We start from the raw sequence: 22,327 nt of genomic DNA on the forward strand, positions 1-22,327 counted from the left end.
GGTTTCATAATTTCACCAAAACCTTTGCCTTATCTAAATATATTAATATGTTAAAAATCAAAAATGGATTATATTTTACTATATTAAATAATTTCATAAAACCAGTCCAGATTTTTTGTAGAAGCCAATAAAATAATACTTGAAGTGAAGCGTTTTTAATACGAAATAAAGTAGTAATTGATATTCATTAAATAAAAGCGATTTCAATAATAAAATGTAAATAAACAGCAAATGATTACAATTAATAGCACGAGTATAGACATATACACAATATAATTAAATAAATTAAAATAAGTATTTAATCCAATAAAAGAAATAATGATAGTAAAAGAATTGTAATTTTTTTATCAACAGACGGAATTGATGAGGATTGTATCAGATTCCTATAATCTTTGGCTTCGTTTTGAGATGGATACGTGTATGTTCTGTCTGTAACGCTTTTGACTTCAGCAGGACAGGGCAACAATTCAACGGGTATCTGTAACAGTGTCCTCTCGTTGTCAGCTCTTATTTTTTTTGGTTCATCGATATAAATGTCATCAACCTCATCACCAACTTCTTCTGGGGAATCCAAATCGTTTCTAATCTTTTCAGTGTCTTCTAAATTATTATTAACACCAATTCTTTCGTAATAAGTTAGATGTGAACTTAAAGCTGGATCAGCGTTAAATTTGCAAATGAAATTTTCTAGAGACATCCGCACTTTGATACTTTTAGCTTCATGTCGGAGTTTGTGCATCCACGCCAGATGGCAATCGCAGTCAAAATCGTTCCCTGCAACAATCGGCGCCTTAATTAATCTTTAATTGAACTAATGAAGTCTTTCATCGTCTACCAGGCCTAATTGACTTTTGTATTTAAATTAAGACTGTCTCGAAAACTCTGATAAGCAGTATACTTTTACTTAATATATTTTGTTTATAGGCGAGAGAAAATTTCAGAGTAATTATATAATATTTTAGAGAATATTTACGCTAAATTTTTGTTTTAATTATTGAAATATTAATGAGACGCGATCGCCGTTATTAACTAAGAAAATGAGAAAGCGAGTTTTACGTACCTTCTAAATAAATGAAACTCTTTTGCATCTTCAAGTTGTCGTAGATTGGCCGTAAATTGTCTATCGTGAATCTTTTTAATTTATTATGCCTTAAGTCTAAGGCAGATAATCCCCTGACTCCTTCAAAAAGTCCATCTGTTAATGTGACCAATTTGTTGTGACTTAAGCTCAATTTTTTCAACTGTGATAATCCGTCGAAAGTTCTTTGAGCTAATATATAAATCTCATTATAATCTAACAATAGCTCTTGCAGATTCCAGAGTTCAATGAACGTAAATGAATTAAGTACGGCTATTTTGTTCCTTCTTAAATCTAAGCGTTTTAAATTAGCAAGTCCATCGAAACATTCCTTTTTTAAATCACTTATGTTATTCCTATCAAGCTCAAGCTCCAATAAATTTACAAGATGTCGGAACGCTCCATCTTCTATGACACTTATGTTGTTACTAGTCAGAAATAGTTTTTGCAATGCCGGTAATTCATAAAATGTATCAGTTTCAAGTTTCTTCACCCGATTCTCGTCTAGCGTGAGAACAGTCAGGTTGGGTAAATTATAAAAAGCGTGCTTACTTAGGACAACAATCTGATTTTTAGTTAATATCATTTCTTGTACTGAAGTTAGATTGACGAAAGCATAACTTTCAATTTTTAAAATGGAACTGTATTTAATGCTGAAATGTTTAAGTTTTCGCAAATATCTAAGTACCTTTGTTGGCACAAAACTCAACCCTCCATCCGCTCTAACGTTAAATGCTAACGTTTCTATATTTGACTGTGAAGTAAAGCTTGGCCATAAAGGATCTGTCTTGTCTATACCGCCGTTGAATACCCAGCATTCTGTTTTAATTGCCTCGTTTATATCCTGGCTGTTTTCGCAGTAGCAATGTACTTTGGAGTCTCGGTCGCTTATATCGCAGATGTTTGTGGTCGTTTGGACGATTTTCTCCTTTTGTTTTCTCCTGTTGGCATGTAAGGAGTCTATTGCAAATAGCAACAGTAGCAAGGCAGCGGGTACCTTTTGAGCCCGCATACCTCCTACCTGAAACAATAGCAAAAAAAATTAAGCAAAATTATTTTAGCAAAATTCCTCGAAAATAATTACAAATGAATTTAATTTAAGCCGTTACAAAATAAAAGTGATGTTGTAGTGTCAAAATTTTAATTATAAATTACGCGACAAAGATCAGGAGCCAATCGAGAAATAAAATTGAAGCGAAATAATGAAATTGAAATTGAATAATAAAATTGTAAATTCATTCTACCAAAAGTTTCGCATAATTTATTTCAATTCGTAACAAAAATATGCAAACCGAATCGTGACCAGGCCTAAAGGCCTATCACGTCCGGAATATTCAATAAGAACTTAACAGAAATTAAACAGGGCTAATGGAAGATTTTAACGAGATCTAATTAAAGCTTTTAATTGAAATACTTGACAAATCATAAAAAAATATATGTTCAGTTGGTTTTTTGTATCTAATTACCAGTTTAAGACTCTTTTCTATTTTGTTTGACGACAAAGTAAATAATTAGTTCATAGGGGCGTTGATAATAAGCTTAACATAAAGATGTAAGTAGACATTCGGCTTAAAACTCAAACTTAAAATTATTATTGTATCCTATTTAATTATTATTAATTTATATTTTGTTCTTTAGTATATACCACAAATTAAAACCGTAAAAACCCAGTGAATATATAATTAAGAATTAAGATTCGAAAACAGCAGTAAGTTTTCGCAGTACTAAATTTGTACAAGGTATTTAGTGTTCGGCGTTGTTAAAGAAAATCATAATGACAAAAATCATCAGTCAACCTGAAATAGAGAAGCGTCGTGGATTAGGCTACGTAACTCTTTTGTAAACTCTGCTAATGAGACTTGTGCCTCTACAATTTACAAATGGATAAAGTCGTGTACTAAGTTTTGGCACCTCGTTTTTGTCCATTCTTATCCATGATTAGTAACCCAAACTTTTTTACAAAGATCAATTGTCTGAAATGAGTCTAAGTAACTATAACAATAAAACCTTAGACTGAAATATCAATATCTTAATAGATGTTGAGCCGAGATCGCCCAGTGGTTAGAACTCGTACATCTTAACCGATGATTTCTGGTTCAAACCCAGGCACTACTGAATTTTCATGTGCTTAATTTGTGTTTTGTGCTCGGCGGTGAAGCAAAACATCGTGAGGAAATCTGCGTGTGTCTAATTTCAACTAAATTCTGCCACATGTGTATTCCACCAACCAGCATTGGAGCAGCGTGTTGGAATATGCTCCAAACCTTCTTCTCAAAGGGAGAGGAGGCCTTAGCCCAGCAGTGGGAAATTTACAGGCTGTTAATGTAATAGATGTTTGTAGAATCGTTGATTTAAAAACCAATTTACATGCTAAGTCGCTATACCGACTGTCAATGCTCAAGACGATCTTAATCATTATTTATTAAACGTACAAACTCCATATCATGAATCGCTAAAGCAAAACACAGAACAATATGATAATTTATTGATGTCATTGGTCCTATCTATGGACCGCATTCGCAAACCCTTGTTCTCAAAGAGAATATCTGATAATGTCTACTTGTTAGATACAGTTGAAGTTTATCAACGGCGAAGGGTACGAATTCGTAATAAAATACTGTGTTGTAAGTTCTTCATGAAGACTAAATACATAATTTAGGAAAAATACGTTTTACTTGTTAATAATTTTTAAATTTTACAATATTTGCTTTCCGTAACATAAATTAAGACACCACCATGTAAATGAACTATACATTACAATAAACGAGAAATTTTATTATAATTTCCATTATATAATATTACAATCGAGTTTTTATTGTGTTATAGAAATTAAAACAATAACAGTATAAAATCAAAGCTAACGTCTTTAAAATAATATTTGTTAGTAAATTTATAAATAATTTTTTTTTCAATGGAAGAGCTATTTTGACAAACGTTATATGTTGATGTATTCAAAGAAATACATGTCATTGTTTTAATTAATTTGAATCGCTAATATCATTTTAGTGAACAAAAGTGATCTAAATTTAATGTGAACTTTGTGCCGAGAGCCCACGTCAAACCTAACCGAAGATTCCGGAGTCAGACCCAAGCAATCAATACTCCGTTTCATGTGCTTAATTTGTGCGATAAAATCAAAATCAACATTTACTAGAACTTTTGAATCGTCATTTTATAGAACTATATTAAAATTAAAAAGCTACTACCGGTTCGGCATTAAGATTCTACAGGGAAGAACCGGCAAAAAAATCCGTAGTTACACTTTTCCAACATTTGAGATACATTATGCTAGTTATACAATACATACAATTATATTTATCACGAACAAAATATGCAAAGAAACCTGATTGTGTTTTATGATTTCATACATGAGTATTCATATTACACATCAAAGCAGTGTGATGGCTTAAACTTAAAACTTCAATAAAAAAGGAGGCTTGCCCAATTGCGACACGCTTCAATCGTAAAAGAGTTTTTGTATACGTATCTACTAAACGTCTAACATAATAAAGACAAAGAGAGGTATTTGAAACACTATGGAGCCTCTATAATGTTCGGAGTTATACTGTCATCTCGATTTAACAAGTATCAAAATTGACTTTTCAGTGTACTTTGTTGACATTATGAAGTATCAAGCATAGGTACACTATACAAACCCACATACAATAAAATTTCATTAAATTTTTATAACATTAGTATGATAAACCAAGTAGATTTATAAACGCTTTAGCATTAAAATTAATATTAATCTTCAGAACATGTGATCGTCGAAGTAGCTAGAAATTAGCTAATACGCAAAGTTTCAAGTCGGACTAACGACACAGTTTTGTCCAACTCAATTCATTATACAGAATCGAGTCAATTTGCACATCAACCAACTATTTAACTTGAAAATGGGCCGTTAATTAACTCTGAAACTACCCCAGTTAAGCGAACAATCAAAAGAGGTTATAAGGGAACTGCCAATCAGCAGTTTGCGGTTGAAGGACAATTTCGTACCTTACAAACTGTTTATACTAATAATATTTTTTTGACATTTTGGTCGCTAGCATTAAAATTTTTAATACTATTCATCTCTAATCGCATTCCAATTAAGCGTTAGGTATTAAAGTGATATTGTTTTGCAAAGTCTCATTTCGTATGCAGATTAAGATATTATGATTACAAATTAGAAAGGTAGGATTTTTTTTCAATTTCTCATTTCTTACTGAGAGTTAAGATGGATCAATGGACGAAATTACTTTCGACCTTCGACTTTCTCAATTGCTTATTTAATCTTGTCTCAGCTATTCATCTCGTACTTAGCGGTAGAATACCTTTCAGTAATTTTCAAATTTTATTATGAAATCTTTTCCATTTAATATTGAATTTTTGTTGAAACATGACAAAGAATTAAATAAAAAAACAGTGCAGATTATTTTACAATATTTTACCTAAATAAATTATAACTTACTGGAAGTTAGGTTCGACTAGTATGAGTTGTATAATTACATATAACTGTTTCTATTTCGTTCTAGCTTCGTTAAAGGAAATGTACTCATAGAGAAACTACATTTCAACAACTTTCAGTCAAAGAATCTGTTGCGAATGGCTAATATTCAATATGGTAAAGTTTTATTTGTATTTAATTTATTTTACTGCTTGGTAATATTAAATATGAGTTCTTGATATTATAAATTTTTCTAGTGTTGAACAAACGGTCTTCCCTTTAAATATAAGTGAATGATATCAAACAACACCTTACCATATCAGCTCAATTGCAAGTTAGTGTATACACATACCAGAAATGCTTTTGACGCGTTCTTAACCGAAGCGGGTTCAAATCAAAGTATCACTCAGTTTTTATGTTCTTAATTTACTTCAATAATTCATCTCACGGTCGGACGGTCACGATTGCACGAGTTGGACGAAACTCTGCTATACGTGTATGTGTTTATGCACATGGGGCCGTATACAAATTAGCTCTAAACCTTTTCTCTTCAACTGAAAGATTGGCTTTTGCTTGGCTCTGGGACACTTTTTGATGAGACACATCTATTTTCGCACTTTAGTAGTAAGACCATCTCGTATACCGTGACGGTAAACGACATGACGCTTTCTTATGATCCTCCCACCGCGTACTCTGTTCGTGACTGCCATGTAATTAACTTCGTTGCGTTTGCCGTTTGTATAGGAAGTAATATATTTTACTCCGGATTTATCGGTTTTCTTTGATTATAAATTGTATAAAAATATATGTTTCGATATTTCACACTACTACAGCTGCTCAGTGACGACTACATTTTATATACTTTATTGACTTCGAACTCTTGTATTTATCGGTGAGAATCAGTGAATTGTTGCAAGGTTATAAAAATAAATGTTTGACCCAATTTCAAGCATTCATGTTCTGTGTACTGAATATTATTAGCAATTGATGGTAGTTCATTTGAAGGCTACCTGATGCTGTTATTTAAATATATTACGCTGGTTTCGCGTGCACATTTAATTAGAAGCAACAAGAGTATCCGTAGCATAGCAATATATACTTGAATTTCTATCAGGGAACCTATCAATATGTCGTCAAACGTATCCTCCACAATTAATCCGATTGTCACTTTATACCCGTCCATTGCATAATACGTCCATATTACAGACAGGTTCTGCCTCGGTCATAAAATTGTATGGTATTAAACCGGCCTAAACCCGTGCGTTCATACAAAATGCAGGGCAATAGACGCATTGCGACGCCACGCTCCTGCTCATCCGTATTAGCACAGAAGACCAGTTTGATGTTTGGGTATTTTGCGTGGTTTGTAATATATTGAGGGTTAAGCCGGCCTTTGATCTCTTCGGTTCGACGTAAGATGTTAGGATTTTATACACTTAACTTGTTCTTTATAGAAATACAAATAGTACTTCCATATATGTATATTATATGACATTTCCTGTATTATGTAGTTATAAAAAAAATCACGAATTTAGTATGTAAGATCTGTATATATAATATATATATTGATTAATAATAATAATATTGTTCTTATCGTAAGTGAAGGGTGGCATTGTGTCTAATTTACAAATTATTTGAGATTTAAATAGAAAAATTCATTCATTGTTTATGTTTTTCATTAAATGAAACTTATAATTACTCAATAAATACTGTTTCTTACGATTCACTCATCAAAAATTCTACCGCCAAACAGCAGTACCTACTAAGTATTGTTGTGTTTCGGTTTGAAGGGTAAATGAGCCGATGTAACTTAAGGCACAAGGGACATAACATCTTAGTTCCTAAGGTAACGCATTGGTGATGCTAATAAAGGGTTAATATTTCCTACAGCGCTTACATTGTCCATGGGTGGTGATGACCAATTCCCATCAGGTAGTCCATTTGCTCGTCTATATCATAAAAAAATAGATATAATTAATAACAGAAATAAAACACTTTAAATTCACACGAATTGCCGGTATCGTGTGACATGCAATTAAATTAAATCCATCAATAATTTATAAGACAACATCCTAATAAAAACGATCTCGATAATATCTAATTAAAAAATAATTAATAAATTCAAACGTGAACGGAAACCATAAGGGCAAAGCAATATTGAATCGTGATGTTCAATTAAGCAGACATAATATGTCACTCATATTTCAATTAGGGTTCGTTGGTTACGTTGAAACAATTTAACTTTAATATAAAATATATATTTTCAGAAAAATCGCATGTCAGCGAACGAAAACTTCGATATATTTTCGTTTTTTGACGCTAAATTAATAACGCGAACTGTAAACAAGCAAATAGAATCACAGTAGAAATGTTTGTGTATAATTTTAATATGTGAATATACAATAAAACTTTTGTTATTTATAAATAACGTCTGTTTTAATTTAAGAAAAAATAGAACACACTTTTAATACACCATTACGAGTTATAAGTAGACTCCAAAAAATTATGTAATGTTCTGTTCTTTAAAAGATCACTCCGTATTTATCAATCGTGAAAAGTTGTAACTCCTGGTTACGGTGATACGCTATTTTGATCCTTGGATCCTTTGAATGTTATTATTATGATAGCCAATGTAGCATGACATTTCTGGCATTAATTCACGATCGTTCTGCGGTATGTTTCGAGTTTGTTGAAATGCAAGTAAATCAAATTAATTGCATGAAATTCAACGTACGCTTTATTGATATATTTAATATATTAATATGGTCTATATCCAACGATTATAAATGTAAATATTATAATTACTCCTCGGTGGAAGAGCCGAGGCTCGGTTGTTAGAGCACGCGAATATTAACCGATGGTTACGGGTGCAGACCCTGGAAAGTGCCTTTTATTCTTTCTTTAATTAAAACCTTTCATAATAAATCTCGCGTTTGGATACTTGCACATGCAAGTTGGATGAAAGTGTATATAATACTGCAAATAATCTCATCGAGGAGAAAATAATCTTTGCGGTAGGATACCTAACTACCTGGTATGGCCTTGTGCAAATCTAAGTACTATCCATTCATCACTTGATCTAGTCGGTAATATGCTCAACCGACGCCCCCCGAAAAGATAGAGTGGGTAACGCTGGTTTTTAGTTTAGTTTCGTTTGTTATTTTTTTTTTTAATTGCTAATTTTGTCATATACAATGTCGGTTAAAGTTGTATTTCATTTTACTTTAGTTAATTTATTTTTTTATGCATTTTTTGACTTATAAAAAGAAAAAAAAATAACATCGCTTGGAATTATATATATATTTTTATGTTCTATTGACATTTCTTTCGGTGCTCCTTAATATAAATAAATAAACCAACCAAAATAAACAGTCACAGTAGAAAATATATTTAATATAAGTAGTATAGTTTTTAAGAACCGTTAGTTTGACCGATATTTTTGATGCTTAGCGTATAATGTCGCATCCGCCATATTGGATTCTAAATGACGTCACATAGTTAACTAAAGGCAGAATTCTGAGACGAAGCTAACGACACCTCATTTATAAAATATGATTTATCCTAAGGGCTACTCGTTAACCGAGTATCATACTTACTTTTATACTCTCACTAGCTTCGCCGTGATTGGATAATACGTATATCGATATTTTTAATTAAAAAAAAATTGAAATAAATGTGCACATCTCTTTAATTTTACTTGAATATATCGAATAACAAATTAAATACACATAACTGCTTGAACTTTGTAATTTGATGAAAAAGTTTCAGAATAAACGAAATATGATCGAGTGATGTGAAAGTGAAGCGAAGAAATCACTTCATAATATCTATAAATATAAAATATTGGGATGAAGTCTTATTAATGTCTACGAATTAACTATGCAAAAAATTACTAGATTTAAGCTTTATTGTCGGGAACTCTCATACTATACGCAGGACTGCACAAGTGCGTGCAGGCACAGTTGCTCTAATCCTTTGTTTTTATATTCCGAAGGAACAGTAATGTAACACAAACGGGGAGAGTTCATGCCCAGCACTAACATGTGACACGCGTTGCTTTTAAGGCAAAAAGTGTAAGCTGCTAAGAATAAATCGTAGTTTAAAAAAAAATTGAGGCCTAGACACAGATTTGAGCCAAGATCGGGGTCATAAATATGCTAGCCACTAGACCAATGAGTAGAGAAAATGTTTGCCAATAGGGCACTATTATTGACAAATATTTTAATAGCCGTAAGTTAAAAATAAGTTGAAGCGCCATTAAAAACTTCCTTACAATGTAACATTTTCAATTTTCCCTCACAGATGCACGACGTAATTTACCTCTTTCAGCTCAGTTTTATGGCATATAAAATTGAAACCACTAGGTCGTGCAAACAATAAAACCGGTTAGGTATATCCGTTCTACGTAAGAAATTTAAAAAATATTGTAATTCAATATAAAACTCAGATGAAATTCAATTTAAATTGTCAAAGTTTTCAAACTAAACCAATATAATATGTATTGTCCAATAAATTCTAAGTTTTGTCATAGACCTAGCCTAAATGGTTTCTGTTATGAGGATAGTTTGATTCGAAATATGAAAATGTGTGGCAACATTGTTTATCAAAATTTATATTGGGTAACGCAATACTAATATTTTACAATGTCATTTAATAATGAAATATTTCTTAGTTGTGAGCACTTTAGAGATGATTACTTTATATACTAATAAATAACGATATAAACATAACATTTTTATTTAAAAGTATATCATAATACTTTATGAAAATAATAACTTAATTTGTGACAAATAATTGTATTATTAAAGTATTAAGAATACAAGAATATCTTAAAATAAATATTGGTATAAATGAAAAATAATAATTAAACGCAAGCTCGGGTATACTGTTCTTGTAAAAATATCAATTGACACTGCTGGGCAAATCTCCTGACCTCTTGGAGAGATTATTGAAGGTCTTATTCCACAACATATTCTACTCCGAGCTAATTATTGCGAATGTATAATAATAACATTTCATCCTACGTTTACAGACATGCTGATGTTTATCATCACCGTAAAAAAAAAAAAAAACAAATGAAACCCATGAACATTTAGTGTTATTCACGCGTTTAAGTTACTGGACTTGACTCTTGTACTCTTAACATTTTATGCGTTATAATTATATTATTTTAGAATTTAGTATCGAAAGTTTCTATGTGATTTGAATCCCACAAGGTTTCCCCGTAAATAATTTATATTCGTATTTTATTGCGGAGAGGTCGGTAAAGTCGTATTCTTTCGTAGTTAAGGGGCAATAGCGTTTTATTACAGTTTTATTTGATGCGCAGTAAACATAACGCATCTGATCCAATTCTATTAGTTTACTCTTGAGTTAATTTAAAAAAACGTCTTTATAAACAGTTCATAGTATTTTCTTGAATTAAAAATGAGAGAAAACTGTGTTTATTATATATATTATTAAGGTTAATTTCAATTGATTCATATTTTTACCAGAACATAATTAATTTAAAATAGTCTTGGTTAATAGGGGGCGAAACTATGAAGTCATTTTGTCCTTTTATTTTAGAGATGAAATTATTCAACGCTTATGATATCAAACAATATAAACACACAGTATTGATTCTTAAAGAAACTGGTTTCCTCACGCAGATAACAAACTGTCAGAACATTAACCAAAAATCATTCCATTACAGACAGATAAACGCTCTGAAAGCTCATTGGTCGCCTATCGCGTCATCGATTTTCACCGACCAATGATAATTCAGATTGAGGTCGAGTTAGGTAATCTGACTTCGAAAAACGTTTTCAAAATAGAATGATAGTCTTCAAATTTTAAGAAGACTTTTTTGATTTTTAATGTAAAGGAATACTGAGAATGGGTTCTGGGAATTTTAAGGAGCGATTGACATGGCTTATTTATTATTTTACAATCAACGCCTGTTAAATTAAAAGGTTTAAAATTAATAAGTCAAATTATTATAATCAAATATATGTTACAATTAAATGACCATTTCGCTTTAATCACGCTTTAAATGTTTTTCTAAGTTTCTTAGAGGTAGCAGTAACGCGTAGATTACTTGCATATAATATATTATTTATTTATTTAATTAAAAAAGTACATTAGCGATATACATGTTTAACAGTAAATAAGAAAAATATTGATTGTATGTATATCAAGTAAAAATTAACACATTTTTACAAATTTTAATATTTAATTATAATATAATTTTAATTATTAATTTTAATATAGGAAACAAGATATAAATTATTTTTATAAATAACGTCTGATCAAAGATGGTTTAATTATGTTATAATGTTTGCAATTTATTCTAAAAGTGTATTCCGAAAAGTGATTTGTAAGTAACGATCCGATCATCCTATATACCAGCTTATATGATATATATTTTTTCTAACGTCAAATATATTATAGCGACTTTATGATAAATTTTAGCTAAAGCAATAACTCCGCGACCAAGCGAGATACCTCAAATATATTGACATTCTTGGGTCGTTCTACAGGCTTGAGTCGGTCTCGCTGCCCATTGTCATGGTATATAAATAATTAATAAATATTATAAAATCCATACAATACAAATTCCATTTCTAGTTGAAGAAAAAGACGAATGAATGTCAGAAATTTTCGCTTTGTCAACATTGTGCGATCGGAAACGGTCCCTTTGTTCGTTTTGATTTTATTTTAATTATCGAATAATTTATTATTCTAACTGGCCATCTAGAATTTTTAGTTTCAGAATATGTTTTTTTTCATGTTTATGTTAAAAACAAATAAACTTGAAACACGATTTCAGGACCACCTATCGGATTCAAATCTAAGTCGTCGATCCAAACCAATTCAGATATATACACAAAAAAATCGATTGAATCTCTGGTTCTCCCAGTGCGGGCTTAAAAAGGTGCTTTTTGTTAAATAGATTATTTATTGAGATGGGTTAAAAACTACTACAGAATATACTATACATCACGCTACGACTTACGTGGGAGGAACAGGAACGATTGATGCGGATAAAACCTAGCGGAGCAGCTATTAAACAAAAGAAGGTTAAAAAATCTAGTTACTAGACTCGAGTACAATGTGATTTATAATTCATATAAATTAAATTACATATTGTTGTTACTATAGTTACACTGGCTCACTCACCCTTCAAACCGAAACATATCAATATTAATAGTATTGCTATTTAGGAATGCATTTTCTGATCAGTCAAGCAAGCAAGCTTTCACAAATTCCCACTGCCGAGTCAATCATATCAGTTACGTTTCTAATAATGTTATTGCTGTAAATAGGAATCGATTTCGATGTTTGCCTATTCTATTTGTATAGGTCCCTAGGTGGTTCTATATTTTTTATGTTATAGGTAGGCGGACGAGCAAATAGACCACCTGATGTTAAGTGGTCATCACCGCCCATAGACAATGGCGCTATAAGAAACATTAACCATTCATGTTATATTCATCATTCACCCTTCAAACCGGATCACAACAATAAATATTGGACAACATCACATACATTACTCTGATCCCAATTAAAGTAGCTCAAGCACTTGTGTTATGGAAATCAGAAGTAACGACTGTACCACAAACACCCAGACCCAAGACAACATAGAAAACTAATGAACTTTTCCTACATCGACTCGGCCGGGAATCGAACCCGGGACCTCGGAGTGGCGTACCCATGAAAACCGGTGTACACACTACTCGACCACGGAGGTCATCAGTGCTAACAATACTAGGTACTGCTGTTTAGCGGTAGAATATCTGATGAGTGGGTGGTACCTACCCAGACGGGCTAGCACAAAGCTCTACCACCAAGTAAATATATTATATATTTTAACAGGGAAAAAATATTTATTGTCATCAATATAAATATTCTTAATTTGGTTTTATTAATCAACACATGCTTAGTAAGTGAGTGTGTAACTATGAGCACATGGGACATACGCAAGATTTTCGGTCCATCGATGTGTGAGTTGTTTATAATTTCTCGCGTTATCAATATAAACAATTATCTGTTTATCGTTTACAAATAAAACTATCCACTAGTAGTATACTTATTATTAAGTGTCAGTATTATTTTGATACTAAAAGATACTTTTATTACGTGACAAGATGTGAAGCCAGACATGTATCCGTTAACTGAATCGGGATGGTCAATTAACTTTCGTATTATTTCCCTAATAGTACATACGTTCTCTCTTTATACGAGGGAAATTTATGTGTTTCTATTTCTAATATTACTAGACTAATTAAAACAATTCCGGGCGATTGTATCCGAATTTTAGACGTCATTTTTAATAGTCTAAGCTGAAGTAAACTATTGGTAAAATTTCACATCGAAAGATTGAAAATTGATTTTTTTTTTATTTTAAATTATAGTCAAAGCGACAGATACCTATTTTGATATTAATTAATTCACTATTTTTATATATCGTTGGTATGATGTACTAACAACATCGAGCGTCCTATTTTTTATATTTTGTAAAAATAGCGAAAGATTAACTTTTAAGTAATCTTTTTAAAAAATCATTAAAAGATTTTCGAAAAAAATATATTTATTTTTATATTTTATTGTCATAAATCGCTTATAATCTATTTAAAAAATCATAAAAAATCATCTTATGGCTTCTGATTAAGTTTGCTCTGAGCTCATATCTACATGGCCTTTGTACACACACTCAAATATACATATACACATACCATTAAAATAATATGAATTAGCGTATACAAAGACTTATTCTTTGATCAAAATTGTATTTACATTAACGAACAAATGAACTGTATATAATGTTACAAATTATTTATATTTCAAAGTTTTCTTAACGAAATATTATTGAGTGCGTAAAATCTTTTCAACCGGATACCGTTAAAAAGATTTATCTCTGGTTCATAAATGAGATACTTAAAATTGCGTATCATCAATTTATTCAAGCAATATTAATTTCATACGATTTTCATTTCAAGTTCAATTAGTAAAATTCTTATAGAAACGATATAAATTAATAAACTATAAGATCGCCGTTAGGTCTTGGCAGGGAGGAACCAAGCCCAGCTTAATCTCTTGGTAGATAAACTGTGAAATTTTGTGGAACAGGGACCTGTAATAGAGGCTTGCCTTTAAGAAAGCGGACCTAAAAGTCTTTTATACATATGTTGCTTTTAGTCCCTATGATAGTCAGACTGTTTTTTTGTCTTTGTTCGAATAATAATAATTCTACCTGAAAAAAATTCGGATTCGGTATCACGGTATTCAAAGTTTAGCTGTTTATGACGAATTCTAGAAGTGTCTATTCTTCCACTCAAAGCCAATGAATCTCCCTGTTAAAAGCAGGGTCACTGAAAATAAGTGGTCCAAAAAAATCCCTACAAGCGAATTCTAGCCAAATAAGTAGTTGATTATGCAAAAAAAGAATCAAATAAAAAAACAAAAAATCGAATAAATCGAATAAATCTATAAATAGTATCAAACAAAGTCACTTCTTTCAAACTCTCAAATTTGCATAGAGTTTTCTCTTGTAGCAATAAATATTTACGAAAAAAATCTATATTGAATATTTTTTTACAAGACGAAATTTTGTCAAAATGAACTGTTTTTGTAGGCTTACTCGGCCAACGCCGGCTAATTGGCTTATGTAATACATCAAGGCAATGTACTAGTACATCGTAGGCTTTCTCTTTTCACAGAAATGTTGGCAATAGCATGTATCTATCTTTTAAGGCAAACTCATAAGAGTAATTTTTATGCATTACATATTAATAAAAAACATAGCTTGTTTGCGAAATCATTCTCTCTAATAAATTATTAATCCTTATTCAAATAAATATATTAGTTTCCTTAGGAATTAAATATAGATTATTTTTTTAGTATAACATTGAATGAATACCGAAAAAGATATCGAGTCCAAATGTGATCGGAACTGTAACAATAAGTTTTGAGCTTGACAGCAATTTTTTAAAATAAACCTTTAATATATAAGTCGTAGATATATTTTGCTTCACAATACAATTATTATTATTTTTTCTCATTAGCACTCCTCTCCCTTTGAGGAGAAGGTTTGGAGCATATTCCACCAATGCGGGTTGATGGAATACACATGTGGCAGAATTTCGTTGAAATTAGACACATGCAGATTTCCTCACGATGTTTTTCTTCATCGCCGAGCACGAGATGAATTATAAACACAAATTAAGCACATGAAAATTAAGTGGTGCTTGCCTGGGTTTGTAACCGCAATCATCGGTTAAGATGCATTTTCTCATTTTTTTTATTAACAAATCCGTGTGGAGCAAGGCGGGTCGCTAGTACGTACGGATATCTAACATTAATATTTATCAATTATTGTTAAGTTTAAGTATGACTTAATGCTCATAATGTTTCCTAATATGAATTCTAGCTCAAAACCCCACACAATAACATATAATAATATTATATGTGTATCGTGAGTTCACTACAAAGCTCTTATATACGAAAATTGCTACTAAAGTACATACACGGTAATGTAAATTTCAATCAGAACATATAATATGTAGAAATGGCGTCTAACGCTTTTATTTTGGCAATTGCACAAAGTTGATTGTAAATTACTTTTTCAGAATTTGAGACAATTTCTAATTCAAGTGTACTCTTGAAACCAAAAAAAAATACCGGGAAAGTGTGAGTCGGACTCGCGCGTTAAGGGTTCCGTACCTCCAGACAGATATACCAATTGTCACTGATATAATATAACAGCTTCTAAGGACCACAGAGTTCCGTATTTTGGATTGATTTCTATTTTTTACCTCTACGCGTTCCTGAGAAAAGGATCTTGACAGACAGACGGGCAACGAAGTGATCTTATAATCGTTTTTATTTCCTTTAGTGGTACGGAACCGTAACTTTTAATACATGATTAAAATATAATGATAAGTGTCAAAGGAAGGTAAATTTAAATACAAGTATTCTCGTGTGCATTTTTTAAGTAGAAGCTTAATTCAGTTCATATAAAGATTTGTCTTACTTTTGAAAACTGGTTCCACAGAGTGGTTGTGCGAGGCAGAAAATGTCTTAAAAAAATTGGGCTGTTGTGGATATTCGGACATCGAGGTAGTGCGGGTGAAACTTAGAATTTTGACGAGAGGTCGAAGGTGAAATTCAGCAGGCTTGATCGTTGATAATTCGAGCTGTTCCACGTTGGATACGGTCAAATGGAAGGAGCTAGTACTGAGGAGCACCCGCCCAGAGGTGAGAGCAGTACTCCATGTGAGGCCGAATTTGCGCCTTGTATAGTCTTAAAATAGCCTATATACTAATACGTATTTTTTAATATATTTCGACTGTTTAATATTAAAATAAGTATAATTTTATATGACGTCGCGATAAAGTCATCTTCGATATACTTGAAACATTTTTAAAATTTTCATTTTTATATATGCTTGCAAATTAAAATCGGCTTGTATTTGCTTCGACTTTATTCCACTTTCATGGATTGTGTATAGAGAAAATATAAAGGATATTTAATATTCATCATTCATCCGGAACGTGTTGTTCAAATCAGACAGCGCCTTTTAGACCAACAATTGATGAATCGGCTGGTTTTATTCTCTTGGGTGTGAATTCTTTCACTAAATTTAAATGGAGATGTACCGACCTTTCCAATCTTATATGGTGATATGGACTTGTGCAAGCTCGTCTGGGTGGGTACCACCCACTCATCATATATTCTAATGCCAAACGGCAATACTTTGTATTGTTTTGTTCCGGTTTAAAGGGTGAGTGAGCCAGTGTAACTTTAAGAAAAAGGGCGTAATAACTTAGTTCCTTAGCTTGAAGAAATTATTAAAATTTCTTATGGCGCAAATGTCTATGGGAGAAATTCATAAATATATATATATATAATAAGTTCACAATCAGCAAAGATACGATAACATATGAAGATCCAAAAAGTAAAACGAATTTACAATCCCTTCCTTTTCCGAAGACAGTTAAAAGATTGGCAAATTCTCTTATAAAAACAAATACTGTTTTAGTGAAACAGACGCACTGATGTAAATCCACATATGTCACTTCCAGGTTTCCACTACTCTTAAGTTTCAATGGAGCAAGCAAGGACTACTTTAAAACGTTTCTCGTGAACGGAATTTTTATTCTAAGCACGTAGTCAATGTTGAGAGAGACATTAGTTAAATCGCTGGTGAAATTACAGACTAAAAATATATGATGCAAATGATAAAATCACGTGTGTTGTTTGTTATCCACGCTTTATCTTATTTAATATAACCTCTTACTTATTTTGATTATTCTTTATTATACAGTAAGTATTTTGTGCTTTTCGTTTATTGGGGATGTTTATGCGCTGTATAACGTCATGATACTATCCTAAGGGAACGGAAATAAACGTCAAACAATGTGGCAGAATTTATAAAGTAGTCAAGTTAAAATCAATTTTGACGGTAAAACCGTAAAATGAAGCGGAGCTAATAATAAAGAAATTATTTACCGTAAAAGTGAAATTCGCTACAATTCATGTACCTGTTATAAAACCATCACACCTCGTCGCTCTTTTACTGTGCTTCAATAGTTTCGAAACATTTCATAAAGAATCCCTATCGAATGCAATTACAAAGTCAGGTCCTTACGTAATCAAATACGAGCCACGTCTTTTAAATTAAATTATGAAAATTCTTCCATTTCAATTCACAACATTAGGGCTTGTATAGTAAAATTTATAAAGAGTACAAAATTGGTACAAACTTTTGGGATATATTCTGTAGAAACTCAAAACTTCCCATAGAACACGATCGTTAAATGCCAGTAGGTGATACGCGATATTAGCTAAAATAATATCATCATTTAAAGATCACACGCATCAAAATAGCGTAACACCGTTAGTCGCCTTTAAACATTTCAATATTGATATCCTTATAGAATGGGCACTGGAGATCTTTACTAATGCTATATAGCTGAAGAGTTTATATGTTTGAACGATATTCTAGTGGACGACTAGTCCGGGTTGAATAATTCTTTATGCGTTTGAAGGCCCGTTTATGGGGAATGTTATTGGCGATATAGTTTCATGCTACGGCACTAAGAAGAGCAGTAGCTATAAACGTCAGACAAACTAGCGAACTAAAGGCATGTATGTAAAGCTAGAACAATGTTAGGCGACACGGGTGTGGTGTTAGGTATATATAATACGAATATAACTTTGGCGAAATCGTGAGGCATGTACAAAATATATTAGACGTATTTCATATGGATAAACTATTCAATTTATTTACACACCTCAAACTCCATACATTCAATCCTAAGTGTTCTGAAAATGTCGAATATCCTCATCATTATTATAACTATTTCGAATATCTTCCACTTAAAGAGCCGTTGTATAGACCAGCCAGTTTGTAAGAAATACAAATATATATTAGAAATGATATATAAATAATACACCTTATTATTTGACGAGTAAAGTCTAAAATGCAATAAAAGCGCCTCGATTGTACCGCACGGAGCATGTTTAACATGTGGCGAATAGGGTACCCTCGAGAGCCTTTAGAATACGTATGAACTTTGTAGCATTTTCGCCTCTATAGTTTACACAATAAGAATTACATTCTTATACTCATTCACGAGCCCCCCCATACGAGTGCCTTTACATTTGAGGAAAGCGAATTCCTCAGAGAATGTAGGGAGTATTATAATTTCAAGGTGCTCGCTATTTACGTTAATGACTTGCGAAAAAGTTTTTAATGACATGTTAGCGATGTTGAAGTCACGTGCTGCCAAGGATTGTGACGGAATATTGTGTTGCATTTCGTAAAATAATTACTTAGTTCTTGTAGCGAACTTCATAAAGAATAATAAACGGAGAGGAATTAAAAAGTTCATGTTCATACAAGTTGAAGTTGTTTATGTTCAATCTATAAAATCTGTACTAATATTAAAAATTTACGGCCTCCGTGGTCGAGTAGTGTGTTGTACACCGGTTTTCAAGGGTACGCCACTCCGAGGTCCCGGGTTCGATCCCCGGCCGAGTCAATGTAGAAAAAGTTAATTAGTTTTCTATGGGTTTGGGTTTTTGTGGTCGTTGCTTCTGATTTTCCATAACACAAGTGCTTTAGCTACTTACATTGGGATCAGAGTAATGTACCTATGTGATGTTGTCCAATATTTATTTATTGATTTTATTTATAAATGTGAAAGTAACTCTGTCCGTCTGTCTATCGCTTTTTCACGGCCATACTAATGCACCGATTTTGACTAAATGTGGTATGAAACAAACTTGAGCTCCAAGGAAGGACATACGCTACTTTTTTGCGTAACACATGACAACCAACCCCTAAACCGCGAGCGAAACCTGTATTCTTGCCAATATAGTACAGGTTAGATTCGGTATAGTTAACCAAAACCATTGATATTACAGTTGATGTTTAATTTGTGTTTATTATTTATATCTTGTTTGCTGTTGAAGAAAAAACGAAGTAACCTGCATGTGTCTGTGAAATTCTGACAAGGCGAGTGATTTAAGATGAAAATGTTTTCCTTGAGATGAAAGGAAGCCACGATTTCAGGAAGTGTCGTGATGTTTAATATATATTTTTACCGACGAGCTGTTTTGCTAAAGTCTTACCTTTTATTTGTTCTTTTTTTTTACCGAATTACAAATACGTCTTAATTGCAAAGCATTGTGACGAAACTTAAATTCATCTGAACCAATAATACATTACTAACAGGTAGTAATAAAAATAACCATGTTAATTTAAAATCCAATAATATATTTTTTTATTTATGTTTTTTTTTTATGATACATATATCAAAGGGGTCCTGTACTCCTAAACTAGGAGAATCCGTATCTTAGAGGCCAGTGACTTCCCAATCAGTGGTTACATTTGCTAGATTTATTATTAAGTTCAAATTTTATGTTTAAATAATATATTAAGATAATATAAAGAAAAGAAGAAGAAAAATGAAAAAAAAATGTGTCGAGCTAATGTGGTAAGGGTTTTTCTGTATTATATGTACTTTAATACATGCATGTGTGTGTACAGATGTGTGTTTATGCGTTTGGGAAATTTTTCATCTTTAAAAATATATAAATTTTATTTATTTATTTTTTAATATTGGACAACATCACATACATTACTCTGATCCCAATGTAAGTAGCAAGAGCACTTGTGTTATGGAAGATCAGAAGTAACGACGTAATAACATACAACGTAGTAACACCACAAACACCCAGACCCAAGACAACATAGAAAACATACCAATTGTTTCTACATCGACTCGGCCGGGAATCGAACCCGGGACCTCGGAGTGGCGTACCCATGAAAACCGATGTACACACTACTCGACCAAGGAGGTCGTCATAAGGTACATAATATGCATTATAATAATTCATTGACCTACTTCTTGTTCCAGTCAAAATGTAAACGTTTAAAAGACATATACAGAAATACTATTTAATTAAATAAAAAAATAAAAAATGGTACGTATCTTTAAATAAATATGCATAACATTATATTTATAAACATACTAACTGAACCAGTAACTTCATCCACGCCAAATTTATAAAACTTTACCTAGAGCGCACCAATCAGCGGTTTAAGCGTGAAGAGGTAAAAGATAGAGTTACTTTCTCATTTATAATATTAGTATAGATTTAATCTAACAGGATTCTTGTCTAAATTGCTTTTCTCTTTTAATTCTAAGCAAGGTCTATTAGTATTTATATGTGTTCGTATATTTCTGTATAACGGTTCAAATTTAAATGGATCACTTGTTCAATAAAGTCAGATAAGTATTAATTATGCTTTGATAAAAATGCATACAGACCAAATTTCGTAAGAATAAAACGCTATACGTTCAAAAACAATTTAAACATTTCTGCACTAGAACAGTTTTATACATAAATAACAAAATGTAAAGAAATATTGAACGTGTACGTGTACCGGCCATAGAGAATGCGAATTCTAGGACCCATTATTCTCAAAATACAGTCTCACATTTACCGGTCGAATATGCTCCGAATGTTCTACTACTGTTATAAAAGCCGTAACAATAGATGAATGGAATAGAACTGAAAAAAAAAGCAAAAGGGTAAGGCTTGAAGCATTGAGTAAAAGTCGTGAAATGGCTTAATCACGTGTGTGAAAACATTTTATTATATTTTACTACTGGCAGGCAATTAGAAATATTAAAGTAGGATGTTATAAAGAAGGTTAAATGTAAAAAGTTTGTATATTAACTCATATTTGGATAAGCTTTATTAAAATGTAAAATTAAATATTCTAAATGTTATTAATAAAGTTGATAATACAAAAACGGCTGTGTCGACTGAACTAAAAGGTTGGATGAATAAATAATTTAGATGTATTTTGTACTGTGTTTTATTGTAATTTTATAAAACTTAGCACACTATTCATTTGGAAAATATTGGTTTAAATTATTTTTGTTAGACCTTTTGTAGAATTTATTCTCTACAATGATTATATAAATAAAACTAAAACAATTTTAATATCTTAATTTTGAATTTCGGTTCGAAATAAAATAAAACTCAATAGCTGACACATGCAGGTTTCCTCACGAGGTTTTCCTTCACCGCCGAGCACGGAATGAATTATAAACACAAACTCCTATATATATTACAATATATCAAATATCTAGCGGATAATTTGCTGTGATTCCCTTGTTCTAATAAGAGTATTTGTATTGTCTTCATTACAAACAATAATAACATTCTTAACTCAAGTAGGTGCTGTTTAATTGAAATATTATTGAATTATACGTATTAAATGTAAAGCTACTATAGGGTTCCGAATGTAATAAGTGCC

At 31.7% G+C, this 22,327-nt stretch overlaps 1 protein-coding gene across 2 annotated transcripts in view; it reads right to left on the reverse strand.

Moving 5' to 3' along the window:
* Nucleotides 1-253: 253 nt before the first annotated feature.
* Nucleotides 254-22,327, reverse strand: part of LOC125068768 (connectin-like) — an 88,313-nt gene continuing 66,239 nt past the window's right edge. For both annotated transcript variants that reach the window (XM_047678070.1, XM_047678071.1), the window contains exons 2-3: nt 1,061-2,099; nt 254-774 (exon numbers count right to left, since the gene is read on the reverse strand). In XM_047678070.1, coding sequence (XP_047534026.1) covers nt 299-774; nt 1,061-2,090 — 1,506 coding nt within the window. In that variant the 5' untranslated portion in view covers nt 2,091-2,099 and the 3' untranslated portion in view covers nt 254-298. The remainder of the gene's footprint in view (nt 775-1,060; nt 2,100-22,327) is intronic.

The sequence above is a fragment of the Vanessa atalanta genome, chromosome 14, assembly GCF_905147765.1.
Source record: "Vanessa atalanta chromosome 14, ilVanAtal1.2, whole genome shotgun sequence".
Classification (NCBI taxonomy): Eukaryota; Metazoa; Arthropoda; class Insecta; order Lepidoptera; family Nymphalidae; genus Vanessa; species Vanessa atalanta.